Here is a 21,708-nt window from a genome sequence, read left to right on the forward strand (position 1 = left end):
ATATTGCCTATTTATAAGATAAAATGTTATGGTAAACAGTATTAAGCGCTTGAAATATTGTATGGATAATGTATTAACTCACTTTACATGGTCCATGAGCAGTGGTCAACGAAAACTAAGGAAAGTGAACATCTACATTTCTATTACAACTGGAAAAATAGCCAGATTAACTTTCTAAGAGGCTCTTATTGACCCTCACTGTCCGAGGCAGTTTTCACTGATGGTTGCAGCTTTCCAGTTCTCCTATGATGGAATAATATGACCCTTCACCACATGTGCTGTGTTGTGAATAACAACAAAGTTACAGCTCGATATAAACTAAAACAGTGAAGGTCTTAACTCTAGATTTTGACACATGGTACAAGACCGGAGGGGAGGATGGACAATCTGGCATAGTTGATGGTGTGCAAATTTCTGACAAATTTGTGATTAATCAGATTATGTAGAACCAAATGCTATGGAGTAAAACAGGGCCTTTTGGTGGCCCTGGTAGGTGATCTGGCCTTGCAGCTGAGAAAGAAACCTCCAGAGCTTCTAATGGACCTTGTGACAAGATTGAGTCATATCCTTATAAGAACGATAGTATACTTTAAAATCTATTTATACAATACTGTGCTGTAGTATCTATTACATACAGTATACAGGTGAAATTCATGAGCAATACATTGAATTTTCATTAAAAACTTTACCCATACTGATAACACATCGCAGACGTGATTGGTTTAAAGTACGGTCCATAGACAAACTTGGACGAATCAGCAACGTTACTGTACAACGCCACTGTCCAATCACAAGCTCAGAAGTGAGCACCGTGTCCCGCCCACAGGCATCAGCCAGTAGTCTGGCTGAAACAACTGTCATTTAGAGTGAGTAGACGTGATGGGGAAGACGGTGCTAGTGCTGGAAGACAGGAATTAAACGTTTCAAGAAGTGTCGAAAACAACTTTTAAAGTTACATATGTAAGGGTTACAGCTTACGTCGGCATGTGTTAGTATCTTAAAGGTAAGTTTATCTCAAAATAATATATGTTGGGGCTTTTTTTCCTCGAGCGCATGAGTTGAAATTTTTTTAAAAAGGAAGCTAACGTTTTTTTTTTTTTTTTTGCTAACAAGCTAATGTTTATTTTACCGTTCCCCCACCACCTCCTCCTCTAGAGAAGCAGCAACTTTGGCAGTACGTCTCTCTTACTGCTATAGGAATTACATTCACTTTCGGAGGATGTCAGCCCCCAGCAACTCGCTTCAGCAGCCGAGGGTGAGACGCAGCAATGCGGGCTCCCCCGGCTCGTTCAACAACAGCAGCTGCCGTTTGTACCCCATCCGTGCCACCGTGCCCTACCAGCTCCTGCGTGCGGGTCAGAGCAGCCCGACGCGGGCGCAGACCCTCTACGGAGGAGCCACGAACAGCCGAGGCTCAAGCCCCCCCTCCAGCCCGACACTCAGTTCAGGAAGTGCAAATGCAAAGCAAAGACTGTCCCCCGAAAATAGGGACTCCTCCTGTCCCCCAGACTCTCCAGTTTCCAGAGGTAAAAACACTTATTTCACTCAACTGTTTTGCCTTACGTAGGCCAAGAAATGCCATGTCACCACGTGCTATTGTCCACTGATAACTTGTCATGGTAACTTTTTTTATTACACGGACTCGTATGCAGTTATACAATTACATTTTAATATGGTAATTGTGCAAAACTGCGTCAAATATTATATGTAAGGGAGTAGCCTGTATGTCTGGAACAAGGTTGGCACTTGATTTAAAGTAGGTTGATGCATTAACTATTTAGCCTATCATCCACTTACACTATTGGGCACTCATAAAGAGAATAGAGTGCACTATTGGCTCTTTTACTTCCTATGGACTTTTGACAGGAGAGAGGGGGAGGAGAGAATTGGCAGAAAGACATGCTTTCAGTTGTAAAAGGGGCCACGTCGGTCCCAGCAGAAGCAGTGCTGAGTGAATGGTCAGGTGTTGCCTAGTCTGACCTCTCACCATACATACAGCACAGAGCACTGTGCACATTCAGACCATATGCTGACACTCACCACGTTGCCTTCCACATGGAGGCAAGTGATGTGTCGTTTTATGTCATGCACAGCTGCTCCTTGGAAGTGATATTGAGACAATCTGAAGGAGGACATGAGAGTGCAGGCAGCCCTAAATCCGCATTTCCCAGTGCTTCACTAAATCTTATTTATGTGACAGCCTCTTCTGCCAAATATCGACGCTGTGGCAGATTTTTCAGACTGGTAGCCGTACCCTTTCATAGGTCAGAACTGCATATTTCGCTGGAAGAATGCTGCTTTTTTTTTTTCTCTAAACCCTGTGTTTTCTGTACAACATGCAGACATAACCACACACTATCTGGCAAGTGTTTTAAGCACGTTGGGATATGGAAGTGTGTGAATCCAGCTTTCTTGTCCAGTATGTGGAGACAAAAAGAGAGTCTCATTCTAGTGCTGTTCAACCTCAGTGGGTGTTTCTGAATTTACATAAGTTCCAATGAAAATCACCAGGTATTCTCACTACATCAGTATTCTGTGCTAAACGAGATTAGGGCACGAATTGCCACGCGCTACACATCAACCACATGCCCCCATTAGTCCCCTTTTAATAGCTTATCCCTCTTACCTTTAACCAAAATGGCAGCGCTCTTGTCTCAGTGCAGCATGTTGGTTATTGTGGAGTTGTGTGTGGAATTTTCTGTTTGTGACGTGTTTCACATTCCTCCGTTTTTTTTTTTTTTTTTTTTTTTTGAATGAGATGACCTCCAACCTTGGCTAGTGTACCATGCAAGGCAGGAAACGAAGTCTGTTCTACAACAACTGAGTAGGCAGACTTACCAGGCATGACGAATTTTACCCGTGTTTGGCTAACAGTCGGTGTGGATTTCCCACCCCTGTGGCATGCCATGCATACCTCAGTCCTCTGAAAGGGACGACCTCTAACCCAGGCCAGTGTCCCATGTCAGCGGTGATGATGGAGACTTGACCCTCCTTCATGGCTGTGACCTCACAGTCCAAACATGCATGAGAGGCCTCAGATGACAACTATGATCATATCAATGAGGGGTTGGTGGCTACTACCAGTCAGAAATGCCAATTATCTTGCATCTCTCAGGAAGCAAACAAGTATTACAATGTGAGCATAATTTAGTCATCTTCATCTTTCATCACAGGATCCTATTTTGATGTGACTGGTGCAGTAGGCTTTGCACTTTGTAATTTATCATTCACTGTAGTGCTTTGAACCCACTCACAGACATAATGCTTGCCATTTGGTGGGAAATTCAATCCAAAATGCCCTACAGTACCATGGGTGTTAGTGCCAGCCAGTGTGCATGTGGTAATGGACTGCACTGGTGTTCAAACAGTTCAGATCTTGGCCTGATAATCAAGGACAGAGTAAAGAGTGTTATATTCCGCATTATGACTTTTTGGGTTCACCAGCCATCATGACATCATTCTCTTACCATACTGTCCCAACAATGAAAGTCCCGCTCTCTGTCAAAGTGCCAGCTGTGCTGAAACAGGCCTGCTTCATTGTCACCCATTCAAACTGCAGAGTAGGACCAAATGTGAAAATGAGCGCGTTGTCCAAATCAGTTGACTCTGGTGGAACTGTACTGTGTTTACTGTAGTTTTATCAGCATGCTGGTCACAGCGTAACATTGTGTTGGATCTGGCAGTTGAAGGGTAACTTTGATGTGTTGTTAATATTGCTCATTTATCACAGTTCACTTACAAAAGATGGCATTGTTAGCAATGTCAGCATACCTTTCTCATTTATTTAGATACATTCAAACTAGTCCAAGCTGGTTTGTTGTGGGAGTTATCCACTGGACTCATCTAGAGATGCTAATAATGCTAACAAGCAATTTCCTGACCAGCTGAGGGACAGATGCTGAAACTCATAACTTTAAAACAGCACGGCCAAGATTAATATCATTCATATTTTATGAAAGACAGTGCCTCCTCAATGTTCTGCTTGCAATGAACACACATTTAACTTAAACAACTGATATGAAATAATGTTGAACTATGAACTGCAGGCTGGCTAGGTGTTTGAAGAGATCCCACTGTAACTATCATCAAATGTTTGATGATGTTTATTAGGTGTTATATAGTATATTGACTAACAGTATAAGTAGTAAAAACAATTACACCAGCTGCATCAGTAGTTTATGATACAGTGAGTACAGTGAGTGGCTGAAACAATTATTTTCTTTATCAGTTAATCTCTTGATTATTTATTTCAGCATTAATCATTTTTTCCGTTAAATGTCAGAAAATCAGAATCATATGGCTCTCAATGACTCTTAACATGGACACCGATTGATTTGCTACTGATCAAGTAAATGAATAAAAAAGTAAACTGTAATACATAGTACTAGTTAAGAATGATACGAGTAAAGTATCAACAGGTAGTGTCAGTAAAACCAAATACTGTATCCATTGTTTATATTTTCTCCTTAAACTTCGGATTAACAATAACCAACTTAGAAAGTTTTGACAATAGGAAAATCCCTGCTTCATAATTCACTGTGCAGGTAATGAGAGCAAGTACAATAAAGTTCAGTTCAACTGAAAATGTCCAAGATTGTCTGTATGTCTTTTAAAGTGAAACAACTCCTGCCAGGTTGCCTTTAGCATCAAGTGCCATTTAAGTGAGCAGTTCAGAGATACCAAAAGTGCAGGGATTTTGTTCTGTGCTCACGAGATCAAGCTAAATTTTTAGGATTTTCCTGTGTCATCAGCCTTGTGGAAACCTACAGGAAACCATTCTGTTATGGTTTACTGATTTGGACCACATGTTTTTTTTTCACATTTGCTTCTGCCCTACAGTTAATAAACCACCTATTTATCCCTGGAAATGTGGCGATTTTTTATTTTTTTTTTCTCAGTTTGTCGAGTGGCCAGTGAAGGAAAGTTCTAATTAAAATTCAGCCTGAAAATACTCCTTTAATATCACAGACACCACTCACTTATCCCTGAAATCAGCAGATGGACTGCTTTGATGTCTTGGCTTCTTTCACACTGTTTCTTTTTTCTCATCAGGAGATTATTCTAGTCTGGCAAGTGGGGAGACGATGGAAAATAACCACAATCCCGGTTCTGAGAGCACTGGCTTGGCCTATATCAATATTGATGGAAATTTAGCCTGCTTCCTTTGTCTACAATGCTTCAGGGAATTTTACTGTAGCCCAGTAAGCTTACTTAGGCAATACCTTTGGGTGGGTAGGCCTGTGTATTCTATGAACAAAGAACAACAATGAATGGCTGTGTAGTTCTGTTAGGAGAGGGGTGCCTCATGTAGATAGTTTAGTCTGTGTGTGTTAGTTTGTGTGGTCGTGTTGGAAAGGCCTCAGCCTTGGCCTACTCAGACAAGGAATAGAGCAAATGGGCATATTTCCTGTTCATCATTCTATTCCTTTAGTCTATCTTTGATACAGAAATGAAGAAGCTTTCACTGACTTGCGGTAATCACACATAGTGCAAATGAGGCTAATAAATTTAATCCAGTTCTTACTGCAGCCTCATGCTGCTCTCATGCTAATGCCTTTGTGTTTGCGTGTTTTGTTTTTCTCTTTTTTTTTTTTTTCTGCGTGTCACTGCAGGAATGTTGAGTGGATGCAGGCAGTATTGATGTGCATTGTGGTGTGGTTGTTTATGAGTTCTTATGTGGGTGGTGTGTGCTTAACTGCTCTGGCTCACAGCAGACAGCTCTCATAACATCAGATACTCCTGCTCAGCCATTTACATTTGCTTCAGGCCTCAGCTCTCAAGCCTACTCTTACTAATACTTGTGAGATTAGAAAATGTGTCCATACTCTGAAAACAAGAGGAGATTGTAGGGCAGGTTCTCATCTTAATAAAACACAGTTAACTGTACTGTAACAGATGTGAGGGTGAACTGATGATTATAATGTATGGTTTTAGGAGATATTGTCTTTTTTGTGCCAGGGGCCTGAGTACCAATCAATTCTGTAATTGACTGAAATATATATATATATATATATATATATATATATATATATATATATATATATATATATATATTCTTGTAATCTGAAAATCTAGCCACAATGCCTTTTGTGCTCCAGCTACTACACAGTTAACAAACCAGTCCAAGGAAGCTAACCTGCTGTGATTTTGACTACTGAGTGGCATGTTGATGTGCCACTCAGAATATGGCTCCCAGTCCTTGGCTACACATTTGCACCTAGGGATTTATTACACAATGACATTTTAGTAGTATATGTTTAACTTATTCTTATTGACACAGTCGGGAAAGTTGGCACGTCAAATTACAAAGATTCCCCAGGGTGTCTAGGAATATTGCTCACTAAGCACTGATGCTTGTATGAGTGTGTCTGTGCGTGCCTCATCCTGTTTCTTTATGTTCCCCAATTCACAGCAGAAAGGTCCAAGTTACAGGTTCGGAGTTCCAGTGCCATCCGGCGGACATCTTCCCTGGATGCCATCACAGGGCCATACCTCACCGGCCAGTGGCCCCGGGATTCCCATGGACCCTACCCTTCCTGTATGAAAGACAAAGCCACACAGGTACATACCATTCAGGGAATCCTATCTTGGCTATAGGCTTGAATAGGGGTGGGCTATCATGTTTTTCATGATAATAGAGTGGTGGAGTGGGAGGAGCTGCTGTTTCCGGAAGGTGTTTTTCTTCATTCTGTATTCCTATTTCAAAATTTTCTTTAACATCTTCAGTGTTAAAAACTCTCGCCAGCATTGCCATGGAAAAGAAGTCAGTCAGAGGTGCAAATCAGAGCAGTTGTCAATTCTTAAATTTGTGCATAAAAGTTTGAATTGATCCATCATGAATCCAGAATTTAAAAGTAAATCTGTTTGAGCTGCAGATTTTGTTGCCAGTTTTCTCAACACTAATCTTTAGCCCACTGCGGAAACTAGATGTTTCTTGTCAAAATACACCATGGGAGTTGTAGTAACTTCTCCCCTAGCATTTTCATGTACACAGTATTGTACCTTTGACTTTTTATCAATGAGCCAGGTGCTTTTCTAATGCAGCTGTCCATCTTTTTTTCACTGATGATTTAACCAGAAGAGTTTCATGCTGATCCAAGCTGTAGAAGTGCTCCATCCGTGAGTCACATAACAGTCTAAGGGAAAAATGAATGGGATTTTTACTTCTGGAACCACAGGCACCCAAAAAATGCTCCTTCCGCTTTGCGACGTCATGATAAACAAATAATACTGTGCCATATAAACATATTTACAGTGTATGTACATATAAATACTTAAAAGTGAAAAAAGTTGGTACCAAAAATGAAACAACTTTGGAAGTGTACACGTGGCTTGATAAGATTAACCCTCAGAGACATGTGGTGCTCTGATAGCCGAAGGTGCATATCACATGACCCCTCTCTCTTGCCTCTTTTCCTATTTCTTTCTACACTGTCAACTGTCACATGAAGGGTGAAATAATCTCAAGATGAGGTGTGTCAGGATCTGTCTGATTCAGCTCAGTAGGTAACAGTGACTGATCATCATGTCATACATTCGTCTTCTGTTAACTAATCAGAAAAGCACGTTCCAACACCGGGGGAGAAAGCAAAGCAAAGTTAGGAAAAGTGGAGTCAAATGGCTCAGTCAGTCATATTCATGTGTAAGCTCACTGCACAAAGAACACCTGGCTGAAGTTTGTTTGATAATCACAAGTTTGACACGTTTTACCGAATATGGTCTGCATTGAGTAGAGGCTAGTTCAAAGTTTGACTAATAAATATTGCCCAACTTTAGGTCAGAGTGTCTGGTAAATCCCTAAATTCACCACTCACTTTCACTTCTCTCTCAGAAAATCATGGTAGTTAGGACTTAGAAATAGTTACTGGTTTCTGTCATAGTGGCTGGTAAAGGAGACACATTTACAATCTGTGGCCAAAGATTTTGTTATAGCAATCTGATGGATGGTGGTGGAGTCTACTGCCAATAAAGGCCTAATAGACCTTTGGGTAAATAGTCTGAAATTCCCTCACAGCACCACATTTTAATACATTTATAACACTTCATGAGGCCTATGTATGCATTTCACATTGAGTCTGACCACAGTATTCCTGGACAGCAGCCCCACACATGATCACCCACTAATCTTGCCATGTGACTGATGGCTAAATGCAGTTTTTCTCAAAGAGCTTAATTTTTTTGGGGGGGCGGAGGTTTGGATTGGATTTGTGTTATGAAAGAATATTGAATATGTATGATCATGACGAGGGCTGCTCCGTCTTTGCTAACAGAAGCCTTTCATGTGTCTGAATGAGGACCGCCAAGCCTCATTTACATGGGCTTCATTTCTTTGTGTAGGCTGAGGAAGTGGTGAGAGGGCCTTGCAAGGTTTCTTGAAGTGGCTGTATGCAGAGTAAACACCTCTAATTACAGGGTTCCTGTTCAGCTCTGGAAAGACTGGACAAGTATGGAAAATCAATTTGATAATTATCATGTCTTGAAAAATGTTAATGCACAGGTCTGGGCACAAGTACACAGTGATCTTACATTCCTACCCACTGTTTCTTTGGCATATTGTGATATTTGCCTTTGCTGTATGGTGACGTGGCCTTGACTATATTTCCCAGCCATTATCTGTGAAGAGCTGATTGAAGGCTGACTGAAATGAAAATCCACTAAAGAGATTTATGTCTGTCAGAGCTGTGGAAATTTTAGATGGAAAACATTTGGCTATGTTGTAATGATGTGGGAGAGTGTGACACACTTGACAATCGTTGAGCGATTAAATGCACAAACTCCCCCAAGGATAGTCAGAGACCATTTCCTGTTAACAAGCTATGCCTGGGCCCAGCTCTTTTTATAAGACAACAACAGCAAAAAGCAGCAGACAAAAGGTCCCTGGCTTCTTTTGTTGTGCATTGCACAAGTTCAAGACAGCCTCTCCTTTGAGCTGTTATGTAGCCCTGCATGGAGGTGAAGTTGTTTGCACCTGTCCCCCTGGCTATGGCTGAGGCGAGGAGAAATCCCACTGCTTACCACCTGGCCCTCGTGGCTGCACGGCCCGCCTGCCTTTTGTGTGGGAGTTGAGGAGCAGAGGGCCCATACATATGCTAATCACTGTTCCGGGATAGGTCTGTGTGCCCTAGGCCCTGTGGTTACAGAACACAGAATGTCTGTATGAAGATTAGGGCCCTGACACACCAAGCCGACCTCAAAGAACTAGCACCGACAAAGGCAGACTGATCAAACAGTGTGCGTCGCCTCACGTCTTCTGTTAAAAGTTGCACTTGAATACAACACAAAGGCTATTGCCGACAGCCAGCTGACCACTGACATGTGTGTACGTTCTGTCCCTGTGTGAGAGGAAATGGCTAATCAGTGGTCTGAATTTGTAATCTGAAAAACATAACTGAAAGACAAACAAAATAAACTGGCCTGCTGTTTTTCAAGCTACTGTGAATCTGCTTAAATGGTTTCATTACTGGCCTTGAATATGAATTGAGAATACACCTGGTGTGGAGTTTTTTTTTTTTTTTTTTGCTGACAGCTGCCAAACCAGTGACACCAAACACAAGTTGCCCACAAATGCTTAATGATGTTGTGACATTGCCAGACATGCAACTTCTGTAGTGTGACACAATTAATCCTACTCCCCTATATTTGCCTCGTATGATCTTCATGTAAACTTAGTTGTGTATTGTCGGTTAGTGGTTTATCTGAATATAGATTAATGCGGTTTGAAACAAGAACAAGCAGCAAAAACACCCTTTCAGTGATATCTTTCCTTTTTTTGGAGTTTCAGTATTGAGTTTCAGAAATGCACAAGATAACGTATATATATATACAAAGTCAACTCACCAAATCAGAATCTATGTTCTCATCTCTGAACCTCACCAAACGATAGCAGTGGCACTCTGCTCACATGTCTCAACGTGCAGTCTAAACAAACCAGCACAAATTCCACAGCAGTTCTATTGAAGCCCAGTCATTATTTCCTGCTTTGGAACAGAGCTGGATTCTTGAGGATGTTGCCTGCTTGTAACCCTTTGGGTGGGAATCATAATGGGAAGCAAGCTGCAGGCTATGGTAACAAGGTTTTATCTGTACAGCAGTACATTATCAGACATGACACCTGGCATACAAGTCTACTAAGCACACAATTCAGACCATAAGTTCAAGAGCTAGCATGATAAAGGGGCCTCTGAGGCAAATAAAGGTGGATGTTCTTGTTAACAGACAATTTGTTTGTGGGGAACACGGACAATAAAGAAAGATAGCCTGCAGTATTTTTAACGGTCTTGTTTTACTATGGATAACTTCCAAATTGAGCTATCCACAATAAAGAAAAATGTGACCCCTGCCTTGACAGTTGTGGCCTCAAAGGTAATTTGCATTCTTGAGATTTAAAACTGAAACATAGACCAATGTCGAGAGTCCCCTTTGTGTCTGAAAGATTGAATATCTTGTGATGACCGTAAAAACCCCCAAGCTGATATTTGTTTAAATGCCCGCTAAAATGAATACAGTTAGGGTATTAGCCTCGGGCTAAATTCTCCCCTCAGGTGAGAATTCTTTGAAATTAAACACTTCCTGGAGATGTAGGAAAATATCACTTGTATTTGGTTATTTACTGAATGGTATTGAATTGAACTATGTGCAATGACACCACTTTGTCCTGTGCAGCTCTATGAAAACCTATACATATCACTCACTGCCAAATCAAAGCATTTCCCATTGAGAAACAAGTAGCGAGAGTAGCATGCCTACTTTATGACATAGAACATCTGTGAGAGCTTAGTTTTTCCTCAACGGCTAAGTTCACTGCTCCATAACGCCTGTCTGCCCTTTTACAGCAATCTGTATTCTGTATGAACAGATTAGGCTGCAGCATCAAGTCTCTCAATGTTTGGCAGAGGCTTCAAACAGCACAAGCCATTTCATAGGCCATGCACAAAATGTTAATGCTAAAGGCTAGCTACACATCTGCCATCCAGCGTGGCCAAGCACAGTGGTCCCTTTTTATGAGAGCACAAGCACTCATTTAATTCGCTGTCCTTTTCGGGGGAAACCAGCGCCAGCAACCCAGAGCAAACGGCTTCACGGGTGTTCCTCATTATTCACAGTGTGATATTCCATATCATAGGGCAAGGCTTGTGCGATAGTTGGAGAGCCATAGAGGTTTTTCTGTTTGTGTGGGGTCAGACATAAGGCAGTGTGAAGACATTGACATTTAGGATGTTTCGTACTACTGTGCTAACCAAAAAACGTCAGATGTTTAAGGATTTGTTTGAGGACCAGAGGCACTGTTGATATGCATAATCAGGGGGAAGTGTGTGGTTTCAGACAACCCTATGAAACATCCTCAGTCTGTTTCTGTTTTTGCATATATTTACATAACTTAACCGTTTCCTTGTTTATGCAGTAGAGGTCTAAAAGACATGTTCATTGAGACAGAACTGCCTCTATGCTCTCTGGTACCAAATGTTTTGTATATCAGATGTTTTCTTACTGCTGTACTAACTACTAGCCAAATGTCTCTGTAGACTCATTGACCTGGTATTAGTCTTGTGTTGCGCTGTACATTTTCTGCAAATCAGAGTAGTGCATATGGGATAAATAGTTATATTAGTTTGTAGAATTTCATTACTGAAGGTGCAAGGTGAAAACTCCAAGGTGGGGACTCACCACCATCTCTTGTCACCTGTGTCTGGGAAATATGTCTTCTTGGCAGGTAAACAAATATTATTTGGTATCCTTGTAATTATTTTTTAAAACTGTTTTGCTTGTGGTGATAATGGCTGGTGGATTTTGGAATGTGTCGGTCGGTTTAGCCCGCAGACAAAAATAGTTTTTATTTTATTTATTTTTTTTTAATGCCTGCCACAGATGTATTTATCTTAACCTGGTTCACAAACGGAAATAATCAAACATGCTGTAACTTTTGTTTTTCCTGTTGAATGTAGTTCTTTCCTCAGGGATGGTATCTCATGAATGTTTTCCTCGTTTTCATTGATTCCAGATTTTTCAGCTTTACTTCTGAACACACGGCACTCATTACTGCTTTCACCCACATCTTTCTCAACTGCTTGTTCTTATCCAAACATTATACATTTTAGGTATTTATTTTGCCCACATCATGAGTGACTCCACAGTGAGGGATCACATTAGCTATTCAGTTTCATAATGAGGGACATTTCATGAGTTTGTAGGAGAGAGCTTTGTATAAGCTTTTAGCTTCCTACCTCTGTGCACAATCATCTCCTTACCTTTTACATTCATGCACACTTGAGTTTATGTTGGTAAGTGTATTTGTATATATGTGAATGTCTTTGTGTACATATCATTTATAATAACTGTATTTTTAATAAGATTTGTAACTGACTTGATGGGCAAGTATTCAACAACACTCGGCAAGAACTACATTTGTGACCTTTCAGTTGTATGATCTTTGTAACAATAGGCCACCTTGCCATGTAAACAAGTCTAAGAACCTATAGGTTGGTTAATCCTAGGTTTTAAAGGTGATGTAATGTTTTCTATTTAGATATTTTGGCTTAAACAAACAATGGAAACTTGTGTTTATGCTCTTGTGCAGGAGTGCTATTAGACTTGTCTCTGTGTGCGTTTGCAACATAAGATTTGTTGGCCACAGTGTCTTGCGGTACATATGGAGCATGTATCAATGGCATTAGTTGTGTTTGTGGTTCTATGTCAGCGTTTATGTTTCTGTGTTTCAGACTCCAGGTCTCTGGATCGACGAAGGAGCAGAACAGGGAAGTCCTCACCAGAGGTCAGCCTCCTGGGGCAGCGCAGACCATCTCAAAGAGGTAGATTCACCTGTGTTAACCTTGGCTCGCCCAAGTCACAGCTGCCTCTGACATCAAAACCACAGACAGTTGATTAACACAGTGCACCAGTGTCAGCAATCCATCTACTAGCTTCAAACAGCCAAAACGTGCAGCATGTTTTTGAGGTTCATGCATTTACTCAAATGTGTTTTATTTGTCAGGGTCTGAGGTCAGCCTAAATATTATGCTCCTTATGGTTGGTTTCCACTCCTGTCTATTCGCTGAACTTGGTGGCCAACCAACCGACCACATGGATCTATTAGGTCTCAAGCTTTCCAGACCACAGTCTAAATTTAACCTCCTTCTTCCCTCTGTTTCCCACTCAACTGCACCCTCGCATCTCATTATGGCCTGTTGTTTTTGAGAGACAGTGCAGGAACTCCTCTCAAGGGTGAAAAAGCCATATTGTTCCCTCCTTAGCTCGAGAGTAAACCGACTCTGGGTAACTCGTGTTACTTAAAAACTTCGCAGTGCTTATTGTGTTGTCCCTGAATCATATTTTTCTGTTTTACAACATAATGATGGTTCCAAAGTACTGACACACACACACCAGGGAACAAATCATATAAAACATTTACACTTTCAAAAATCAATTTCAGCCACACTTAAACACCAGCTCATAGAGGTACATACCATACATTTTAGAGCCAACATGCCAAGCACTGTAAATTCAAGTCTGTAATAACTTCATAACACACAGGTACAGAAGGTCAATACTAAAATGTTCTTTGGATCGAACAGGCTTTGCTTTTACTTTGTTGTCCATGTGGTAACACTTGTCTGATCATGCTAAGCACATCAAGTGAGACATCTAGATGCCCAAGAATCTGACGTTATTCACATTGCTGTTAAATTGCCAAGATGACATATGGAAGTGTTTGGGTTTTTATTGTAAATACAATACGACGTGGTGTGGATTTAAATTACCAGTGGTCACATTGCACCTCAGCAATGTCAACAGTTGTAAATGGGAGACAGCAATAAGAGATGCATAAAATGCATTTCCCAGCGAGGGAGTAACAGCACTGTGATCTCATAAAATCTGATTGTTAGAATCAGATTTCATTAATAACATCCATGTGTCAATGTAGCCATGCATTATCACTAGGCCTGTTTGAAAAATGTAGTGTTCAGTTTTCTACAGACAAACCCAGGCCCTTGGCCTGCACAATCAATAGCATAGCACAGCCAGGAAAACCTCTTTCTCGTCCTCGGAGATTACATTGGGATTGCCTGGACTTGTCATTATCAACTGTTGCGGTCACTCAATGAATGTAGTGAACTGCATTCAAGCTCTCTAACCTCTGCGATTACATGTGTGGGAGGACATCTATGAAAAGAGCGAGTCTCTTTGTTGACTGTGTTGCCAGGATTACAAGATCAGCATTGAAGACCACACCTTTGTCTGCATAGTACAACTGCGTCTGTTAGGCTCACAAAGGGTATCCTGTTTTTAGGCTCATACTGGGCCACATCCAGAAACACCCACTGACCTAACTTGTTTCATCATCAGACATACATGGCTAATCATTTGCACTATACTGCCCTGCAACAATATTCAGGTCAAGTCAACCTTCGAGTGCACACTAGTACATATTTTTGTGAAAAGCCCAATAGTGCCATATTCTAGTTGTTAGTCACATAAGAGAAGAAAGCCTCCCAGTCATCCTAAAAATTATGAAAATAAAGAACAAATATTAATTTGGCAAAATAACAATATTCTTATCAGTGTGAGTTATCATTGTTCTCCTATCTGTTGCAAAAAGGAGGAACCGTTACTTCAATGAAAAAGAATTCAACCAAACACTAAATGTTTCAGATCTTTTATATTATTTCCATATCAGTTTATTTTGAGGCAATTAATCTGGCACTATTTCGATAATCAATTAACGTTTAAATCATTTTTTTAAGCAAAAAAGCCAAATGCTTGATAGTTCTAGCTTTTTGAAATGGCAGAATTTAGCTGTTTTCTCCTGTATTAACATGTACATCTCAGTTTCATTCATTTCACTCATGAGAAAAGTTAAAATTTATATTTTGATAGAAATACTGCCTGCATGATTTGATTGTGAGCTATCATTTGCTGAAGTGATGTCACTTTTCTTCCAGCAGATTGCTAAACTGAGACTGCAGCTGCAGCGCAGCAAACAGGTCAGTCGGCAGAGTAAAGACAGGGAGCAGAGCTCACTGCAGCTGCCACAACAGGCGCAGCACAGCAATGCATGCCAACCTCAGGTGAGTTATTCCTGTCAATATTCGTGCTCTTGCAAACTGAATCACCGGCACGCTCTTTTCAGGTGAAAACATTAACTAACTCTGACTTTGGTGATGCCCTGTCAGCAGCAATATGATAAGGTAGCTTAGCAGCCAAGGAAAAAAAACATAGAAGTGAAACAGACGGTGACCAAACCATATCACAGCTGTTGAAGATAAGAGAACTGAATATGAATATAAGTTGGCTTTCTACATTACTTGGTTAACAGTTTCAAATCATATACTTATCAGGATTTTATTTTCAGGATACCAGCTAGCCATGATTGTAAAATGTAGTAAAAATAAAATGTGGCCACTATTTGAGAAGTAGGTGTAGTATGAAACTTTTATATTTTTATAGTAGTGGAGTATTTTTTTAGTTTTTGCGTGTCTGTGTAGACCGTACAGTATTTGATCATAAGTTTATGATGTTGTATGTTGCACAGCATTTGCCTGAGGAGGTCTAGTTGTCGAGTCTCCGTTTTGACCAGTTGTGTCAAAAGAGGAGAGGAGAGGGGGAATGTGTCTGGGCATGCCTGGTCCTCTCCTTGTTTGGAGTTCATTCATTCACAGATGCCCAGCAACGGTGCATCAACCACTGTGGGAAAATTAACATAAACAGCGATATGCTATGCCCTATACCCATATGTGGTAGATCCCAGTCGTGGCTGTGTTTTTGTTCCATATTACATTTAATCCCACTATGTATTTAAACTGAACACCTCCACCCATTGAATATCTCATGGAACTGGATCAGCAACAATTCAGTACTGCAAGCAGATCTCCAAGACACATCGGTATTGTGTATTTCATTGCACAACAGAACTGAATGTACTTTAGTGTGTCCTGAGGGGGGGGGGGGTGTATGTATTTGAGTGCATATTATTTTGACGTATACATAGGTTTCCACTTATATTTGATTTTTTTTCTGTCTTTGCTTCCAGTACAAAGGAACTTCATCAGCCTTGTCGACAATCCCTGTGCCAAAATCCCTCATATGCAGAGTGCCGAGCAGCGTGGAGGGTATCAACCACGAACTAGAAAATGTTTTCATCAGAGAGGACTGGGAGCAGGGGATACAGGTAAGGGATATTTACACACACCAGCAACAGGTGAAGTAGTGTTTAAAAATAACTTGAAATGCTTGTTGAACTGCAGACCGGCGCGGTATGTGATAAACTCACCCAAAACTACCTTATCTGTCCTCTTGCAGTCCAAATTAGTTTAAATGTCAGGTTCATGTCCTGTAGACTGTAAATACAAACAACCAAGTGGGAGAGAATGGTTGACAGCAGCATATGAGTAGGACATATAAGGAACCTTTTACTGCTGCAATCTGTGTCGGTGAAAAGAACTGCAGCATTGTCCAAAAATGTGTCAAAATGGCTGTAAAGACACTATTGCTGGTAGTTAAATGTATTAATGCAAATACAATCAATGCAGCTACTTATTATAGGAATGAAATGTGTTTATAGCCTACACCACTGTTTATATATGTTAAAGTTGTTAGCAAATTGCTACAAAGATGTAACACAATAGAGAACGACTCATTTTGGATTTATGTCTCTTATCCTGGAGTGAGTACAGGGCTGGCTTTAGGGGTAATCATCAACCAACACCAACCATTTCAATACTGTGTGAAGGCTCCCAAGTCATCTCAATGGGATGTTTTCCCATTCTCGTATTCTGCTCACATGCAGTGAATACAGCAAAAGCTACAGTCCGTGATCCAAATGTAAACAAAATGCATCACTTATCCAAACCAAAACACAGAATTGGAACTTGCAGTGTCTCTAAACTTGCTTAATCATCTTTTAATACACAGACAAAAGGGCAATATACACACAGGCAGTGTATAACGCATGCCAATACCCATTGTTCTCTACTTGAGCCCATATGCCAGCCGTCGAGTCTTGTCGTTGTTTACACATCACTGTGCATCAGCTCTTCAGAAAGGCAGCACATTTATCAAGGTTGTTCCCTGGATCTTCACAACATCCCAGCTACCTCCATGTTAACTGCTCTTTAGTGCAGCCAATGTCTGTGTGATGCAAACGTGTTTTGTCCAGTGTCCAAGTGCAAGAGTCACAGGCCAGGTTCAATTAAGTTGAAGTTTATATACATGAATATACCTGTGGTCAAAAAGGCTATGCTTAAAATTTATTACATGCACACAAACAACCCTCTTGTAAAGTCACTTACAACACTGTGCACCATACAGTCAGACAGCAGCACACATATATTCTAACTCACTGAATTAAATCTCTTGGAGGCGAGTAGACCCGTAAATCTTGTCTGATGTGGGGTAGTAAACCTTGGCAGTGCTGTAGAGCTCTCCCCTCTTAGAAAGTCACAAACACACACATAAACACACATACAAACATCACACCACTACAGATTTACAGCCTGCTGTGCACCAAGCCTCTTTTTTTTTTTTTTTTTCCTTCTCTCCCATTTGAATCAGCTGTGCCAAAGCAGAATGCTCTGCATATCACATCGTTCATCTACTGTCAAGTATTACCATCTGGTGTGGTGTTTGCTTCTCCAATTGCCCTTTAAAGAGACAGACAAACACACCAGAGGCCTTTTAGTTCCAGTCATTCTTGGACTTTTTAGCTGATGCTCTTAACGCAGACTGACGTCGTCCACTGAATGAGCAGGTAGCTGTTCAACATCTGGCACAGGAACACTTCAACAGTTCACACGAGTTTTTCAAGGACACATTGGCTGTTTTTTGGGGGGTTGAATGTGACCTTTTTTTTAAACACTAAGCATCACCTTTCTGCTATTTTAGGATCCATGTATGTTTACGCATGACCTCTCACCACCCCCTTCGCACTCTGACCTCACAGGCCATGGATGTGGTGGATGGCCGTCGCCCCCCCTTCCCTCCACATCGCTACAGCAATGGCGGGGACACACGTGACACAGACACACAGGCCCCTTCCAGTGGCGACTCCAGCCCATCGCCCCGGCCCTGCAGCTCTGACCACCTCCACTCCCCCGACGGAAGCCCCTGTTCTGCAGAGGAAATCGACAAAGGTGTGCCTTCGCTGTTTGACAGATGCAGTTTTAGTGTTCAGTCAATTAAAGGGCAACTTCACCAGTTTTACACATCAGAGTGCATTTACAGGTCTTGGTGAGTACAATTGCACGTGAGAAAAAGTTGTATAAACACATTAGCTTGATTCATTTATTTTTCATTTTTTTCATGCAGAGCTGTGGCTACTTGTTTTAGTTTTAGTATTTTCCTGGTCAGTTGCCACCTGCATGCATCTCAAAAAGATAACCTAAGACAGGCACATGGACAACTCTATGCACGAAGCTATTCCAGAGGATTGAACCTCAACACTTTTTGGCCCCAACTGACAGCCGGCATTAGATTCATGCTTAGACTTGTACTATTGTTTACTTTAATTCAAAATTTAAATTTATTCAGGTAAAGTCCCAATAGAGCTGTTGAATAATTGGGCTTTTGTTAAATGAAAAGAGGGTTTTGTAGATTTGGATGTTGTGTCCTGTAAAGTAAGAAAAAAGTATAGCTTTAGCACTGGACCACATACTTGGGTTTAGTATTAGCACAGTATTGAAAATTGTTACATTATACAAAGCCCTACTTCAAGCCCATTGCAGCTCCTAAGAGGTAAAGTTTTTGTGTTTCCCTGTTTGTTGTATCATTACTAAAAAGAAAAAGTAAAGTAAATGTTGTTCTCTTTGTGTATTTTCAGACGGTGTGTGCAGTTCTCCTCTCCCCAAGTTTGCCACTTCTCCCAAACCTAACAACAGCTACATGTTTAAACGGGAACCTCCAGAGGGCTGTGAGAAGGTCAAAGTGTTTGAAGAGTTGGTGTAAGTATTTTCGACTTTTGTTTTTTCATTTCAACATCTGTGTATGTTTTTAAATGCGCCCTCGTATTTGACACTTTGCTACTGTGCGGCTGTGCTGTTGTCTACTGTCCAAACACTGAGCATACTGATCATTAAAAAAAACAACCAAACAAAAGATACACTTTACTGTACTACTTCATCGACTTTGAGATACTAAAATACAAAGCAACCAAGCTTATTTGCATTGTGGGTGGCAGGGATGAGGGAAAATGGTTGTGTAGGACAAACAATTTGCATTTAATGTGAACAGTCATATAAACACAATATAGCAAGCAGAAATACTGAGCTCAACTTCTACTGTCTTCAGGTCTGGCAAATCAAAAGGCTTCCCTCTTTTCTCATGCCCGGACAAAAACAAGGTGAACTTCATTCCCAGGGGCTCTGCCTTCTGCCCTGTCAAACTCCTCTGCTCCTCCCTCTTCTCCCCGGTTTCTCCCTCGTCCTGCTCCTCGGCCAGCCCCGGTGTTCATGGCAACGAGAGCCCTGGGCCTCAGGTGACCCCGACTCTACCCACTGCACCACTACCTACCTTTCCGGCCTCCACTGACTGGAGCACCGACAAAAGCACAGGTGTTAACACAGACAACAGCACAGACAGCCAGAGCCCCGACGCAGATATGGGGAAAGATGGCTCAGCACAAGTTCTCCTCACCAGCTAGTCCTCAGGTATTCATGACCAAACCACCTACAGCTCAAACATTTCAACTAGTCAGGTGGTAAGGTTTCAAAAAAGAAAAAAAAAAAATTCCTTGCACTCCGTTAATCCTAACATTAGCCAGCAGGGAGTGCCCAAGGTCCAGAGATGACAAACACTTTGGAGGATAATAGTACCAGCGTCCTGCTGCACAAGCATTACTGCTCGGTCCCAGTGTTTGTCTCGCTCATGTGATGTTTTATCAAGAAAAACTTGATGGTTTGGCCGTTCCCATTCAGATTTTAGAGAGCACTGACCTTGGGCACAGCCTCCCTTCACCCGTCACTAACTTAGCCTTCTCCTCTGTACCGTGACGTCACCCATAACAAAAATAGCTTTGCTTTCTTTTGCAAAAAGTAGAGGTGACTGCTCAAATTATTGTGTTGCGTAGCGCCGGCAGTTCTATCAAGTTGAAATTAAAAAGGAAAAATCCAAAACTTTGACAAGAGACAACTATCAGAAACACATTCTACTCATGTTATCTAACCAGCTTATTAGCTGTTAAGTGTTCAGCGAGCTCAAATCTAAAGTACATATATGTAAGCTTTTTGACAGGATGGGAAATGCTTGTTTCATCTTTTTAACATACCGGGATGTCTTACAGTCAGAATACCTTTCCCCACATTAACCACAAAGTTTGCACTTGTTAAGACCAGGTCCATGGCCTTTTTTATTTGTTTATTTTAAAGTATTCGTAGCACAGTGTCTGTGTGAAACCAGCAGTGACTGGAGTGCAGGCTCCACCCAACAGGCTTACAATCCAAGACTTAGATCTGCATTTCTAGTCTGATCACTATTTAAACTCCGTTAGCTCAACACAAAATGCTAATATCAGCTGTTTATTCAGAGACCAAAAAACCAATCACAAAGCACACAAATCCCCCATTGCCTTCTTTTATTGCCCCACACTACCCAGAACAATAACTCAGGTTATGTGGAATGTACTTGCTTGGACTATGTTGCCTTTCCCCAGTGTTTGACTTTCTTCTACAGAAAGACAATACAGTCTTTCGCAGAGATGTTTTATTTTTTTCCCTGGAGAGGGAGGTTATTACAGACTGAATCAGCTGATTGATGTCACAATTCGTGACAGATGGCTTTTGCATTAACCTGTTCAGGTTAGAGTTTCAGGTGCTATGACACATTCCAGAGATCACAGTTGCATTGGTCAACCGTGAGTTCTCATGTAAATGGAACTAGCTAAATAAGCTACATCCTCCAAAAATTAAGAAGTTGACAATTATGTTGTTTGTTTTGCCCCTTCGTTAAATATATACCAAAGCAAATCTCTAAACAATGAAAGGCCTGTCATTTATTTGGGACACAAGAGGCACCACTTTTGTGCCAGAAGCAGAATGTTTAAGTGTGTTTTTGTTTTGTTTATAAACAGTTCAGCAACATATAAACACTGGTTCATAGTGTTTGAAACACAGGCGCTAATCGTTAAACCAAGTTGAAGCACTTACGTGGAAGTGAGACGATAATCACTGTTTTTTATTTTGGACCAATTTGTAAGTTAAAACAATCAGAAGTTGAGTGTGCAATTGATTTTGTTTTTAAGTAAATCTACACTAACATTTTTTGTGTAACAAAGTTTGGCTCAAACTACATATCCTAGCAGATGTGCCCTGACGTTACCTGCACAAGTTGTATCACCGGAATATATAAAATAAAATAAAAAAATAAAAAAACAACAAAAAAACATGACCCATTTAGAGCGGGTTAACTTTGAACAGGAGGATTAAACTAGTAAATGTTCCATTCCAAAACGTTGGTCTATCTAGCCACTTGCGCACAGATACAAATATGAACAACATATGCAAAGCATTCCTCACAGTTTAAGTTGAAATTCTCTGTTCTGCTTGCAGCTCCAAGAGTTTCAATACTAATTCTAATTTTATTCACAAGCTCATTGTGCAGTGCAGTTAAGAAATGGTTGCCATGTTCGGCAATGATGATTCAGTTTTCCTGTGTATTATGCATTTTTATGTAGATCTTGTGTGTGTTTTTCAATAAAGAAAACGAAAAAATCTCTGATTTGGTATG

At 40.9% G+C, this 21,708-nt stretch overlaps 1 protein-coding gene across 3 annotated transcripts; it reads left to right on the forward strand.

Moving 5' to 3' along the window:
* Positions 1–850: 850 nt before the first annotated feature.
* On the forward strand, positions 851–21,697 carry LOC130172150 (glucocorticoid-induced transcript 1 protein). 3 transcript variants are annotated; one of them, XM_056380602.1, is made up of 9 exons: positions 851–1,003; positions 1,156–1,526; positions 6,416–6,561; positions 12,717–12,806; positions 14,937–15,062; positions 16,025–16,162; positions 17,933–18,122; positions 18,809–18,929; positions 19,276–21,697. In XM_056380602.1, the coding sequence occupies exons 2-9, from the start codon at positions 1,220–1,222 to the stop codon at positions 19,625–19,627; spliced, it is 1,470 nt and encodes a 489-aa protein (XP_056236577.1). In that variant the 5' UTR covers positions 851–1,003; positions 1,156–1,219; the 3' UTR covers positions 19,628–21,697. The 3 variants fall into 3 exon arrangements, with proteins under 3 accessions (XP_056236577.1, XP_056236575.1, XP_056236576.1); XM_056380600.1 differs by having other exon boundaries at positions 852–1,003; positions 6,413–6,561; XM_056380601.1 differs by having other exon boundaries at positions 852–1,003; positions 6,413–6,561; positions 14,940–15,062.
* Positions 21,698–21,708: the final 11 nt, after the last annotated feature.

Source organism: Seriola aureovittata, chromosome 7 (assembly GCF_021018895.1).
Source record: "Seriola aureovittata isolate HTS-2021-v1 ecotype China chromosome 7, ASM2101889v1, whole genome shotgun sequence".
Taxonomy (NCBI): domain Eukaryota; kingdom Metazoa; phylum Chordata; class Actinopteri; order Carangiformes; family Carangidae; genus Seriola; species Seriola aureovittata.

Excerpts from the sequence above, each read along its gene's own strand:
- LOC130172150 (XM_056380600.1), top strand. The coding sequence starts at position 1,220 with ATGTCAGCCCCCAGCAACTCGCTTCAGCAGCCGAGGGTGAGACGCAGC. Across the intron at positions 6,562-12,716 it reads TGAAAGACAAAGCCACACAG|ACTCCAGGTCTCTGGATCGA; the intron begins GTACATACCATT and ends TCTGTGTTTCAG. Across the intron at positions 12,807-14,936 it reads GCGCAGACCATCTCAAAGAG|CAGATTGCTAAACTGAGACT; the intron begins GTAGATTCACCT and ends CTTTTCTTCCAG.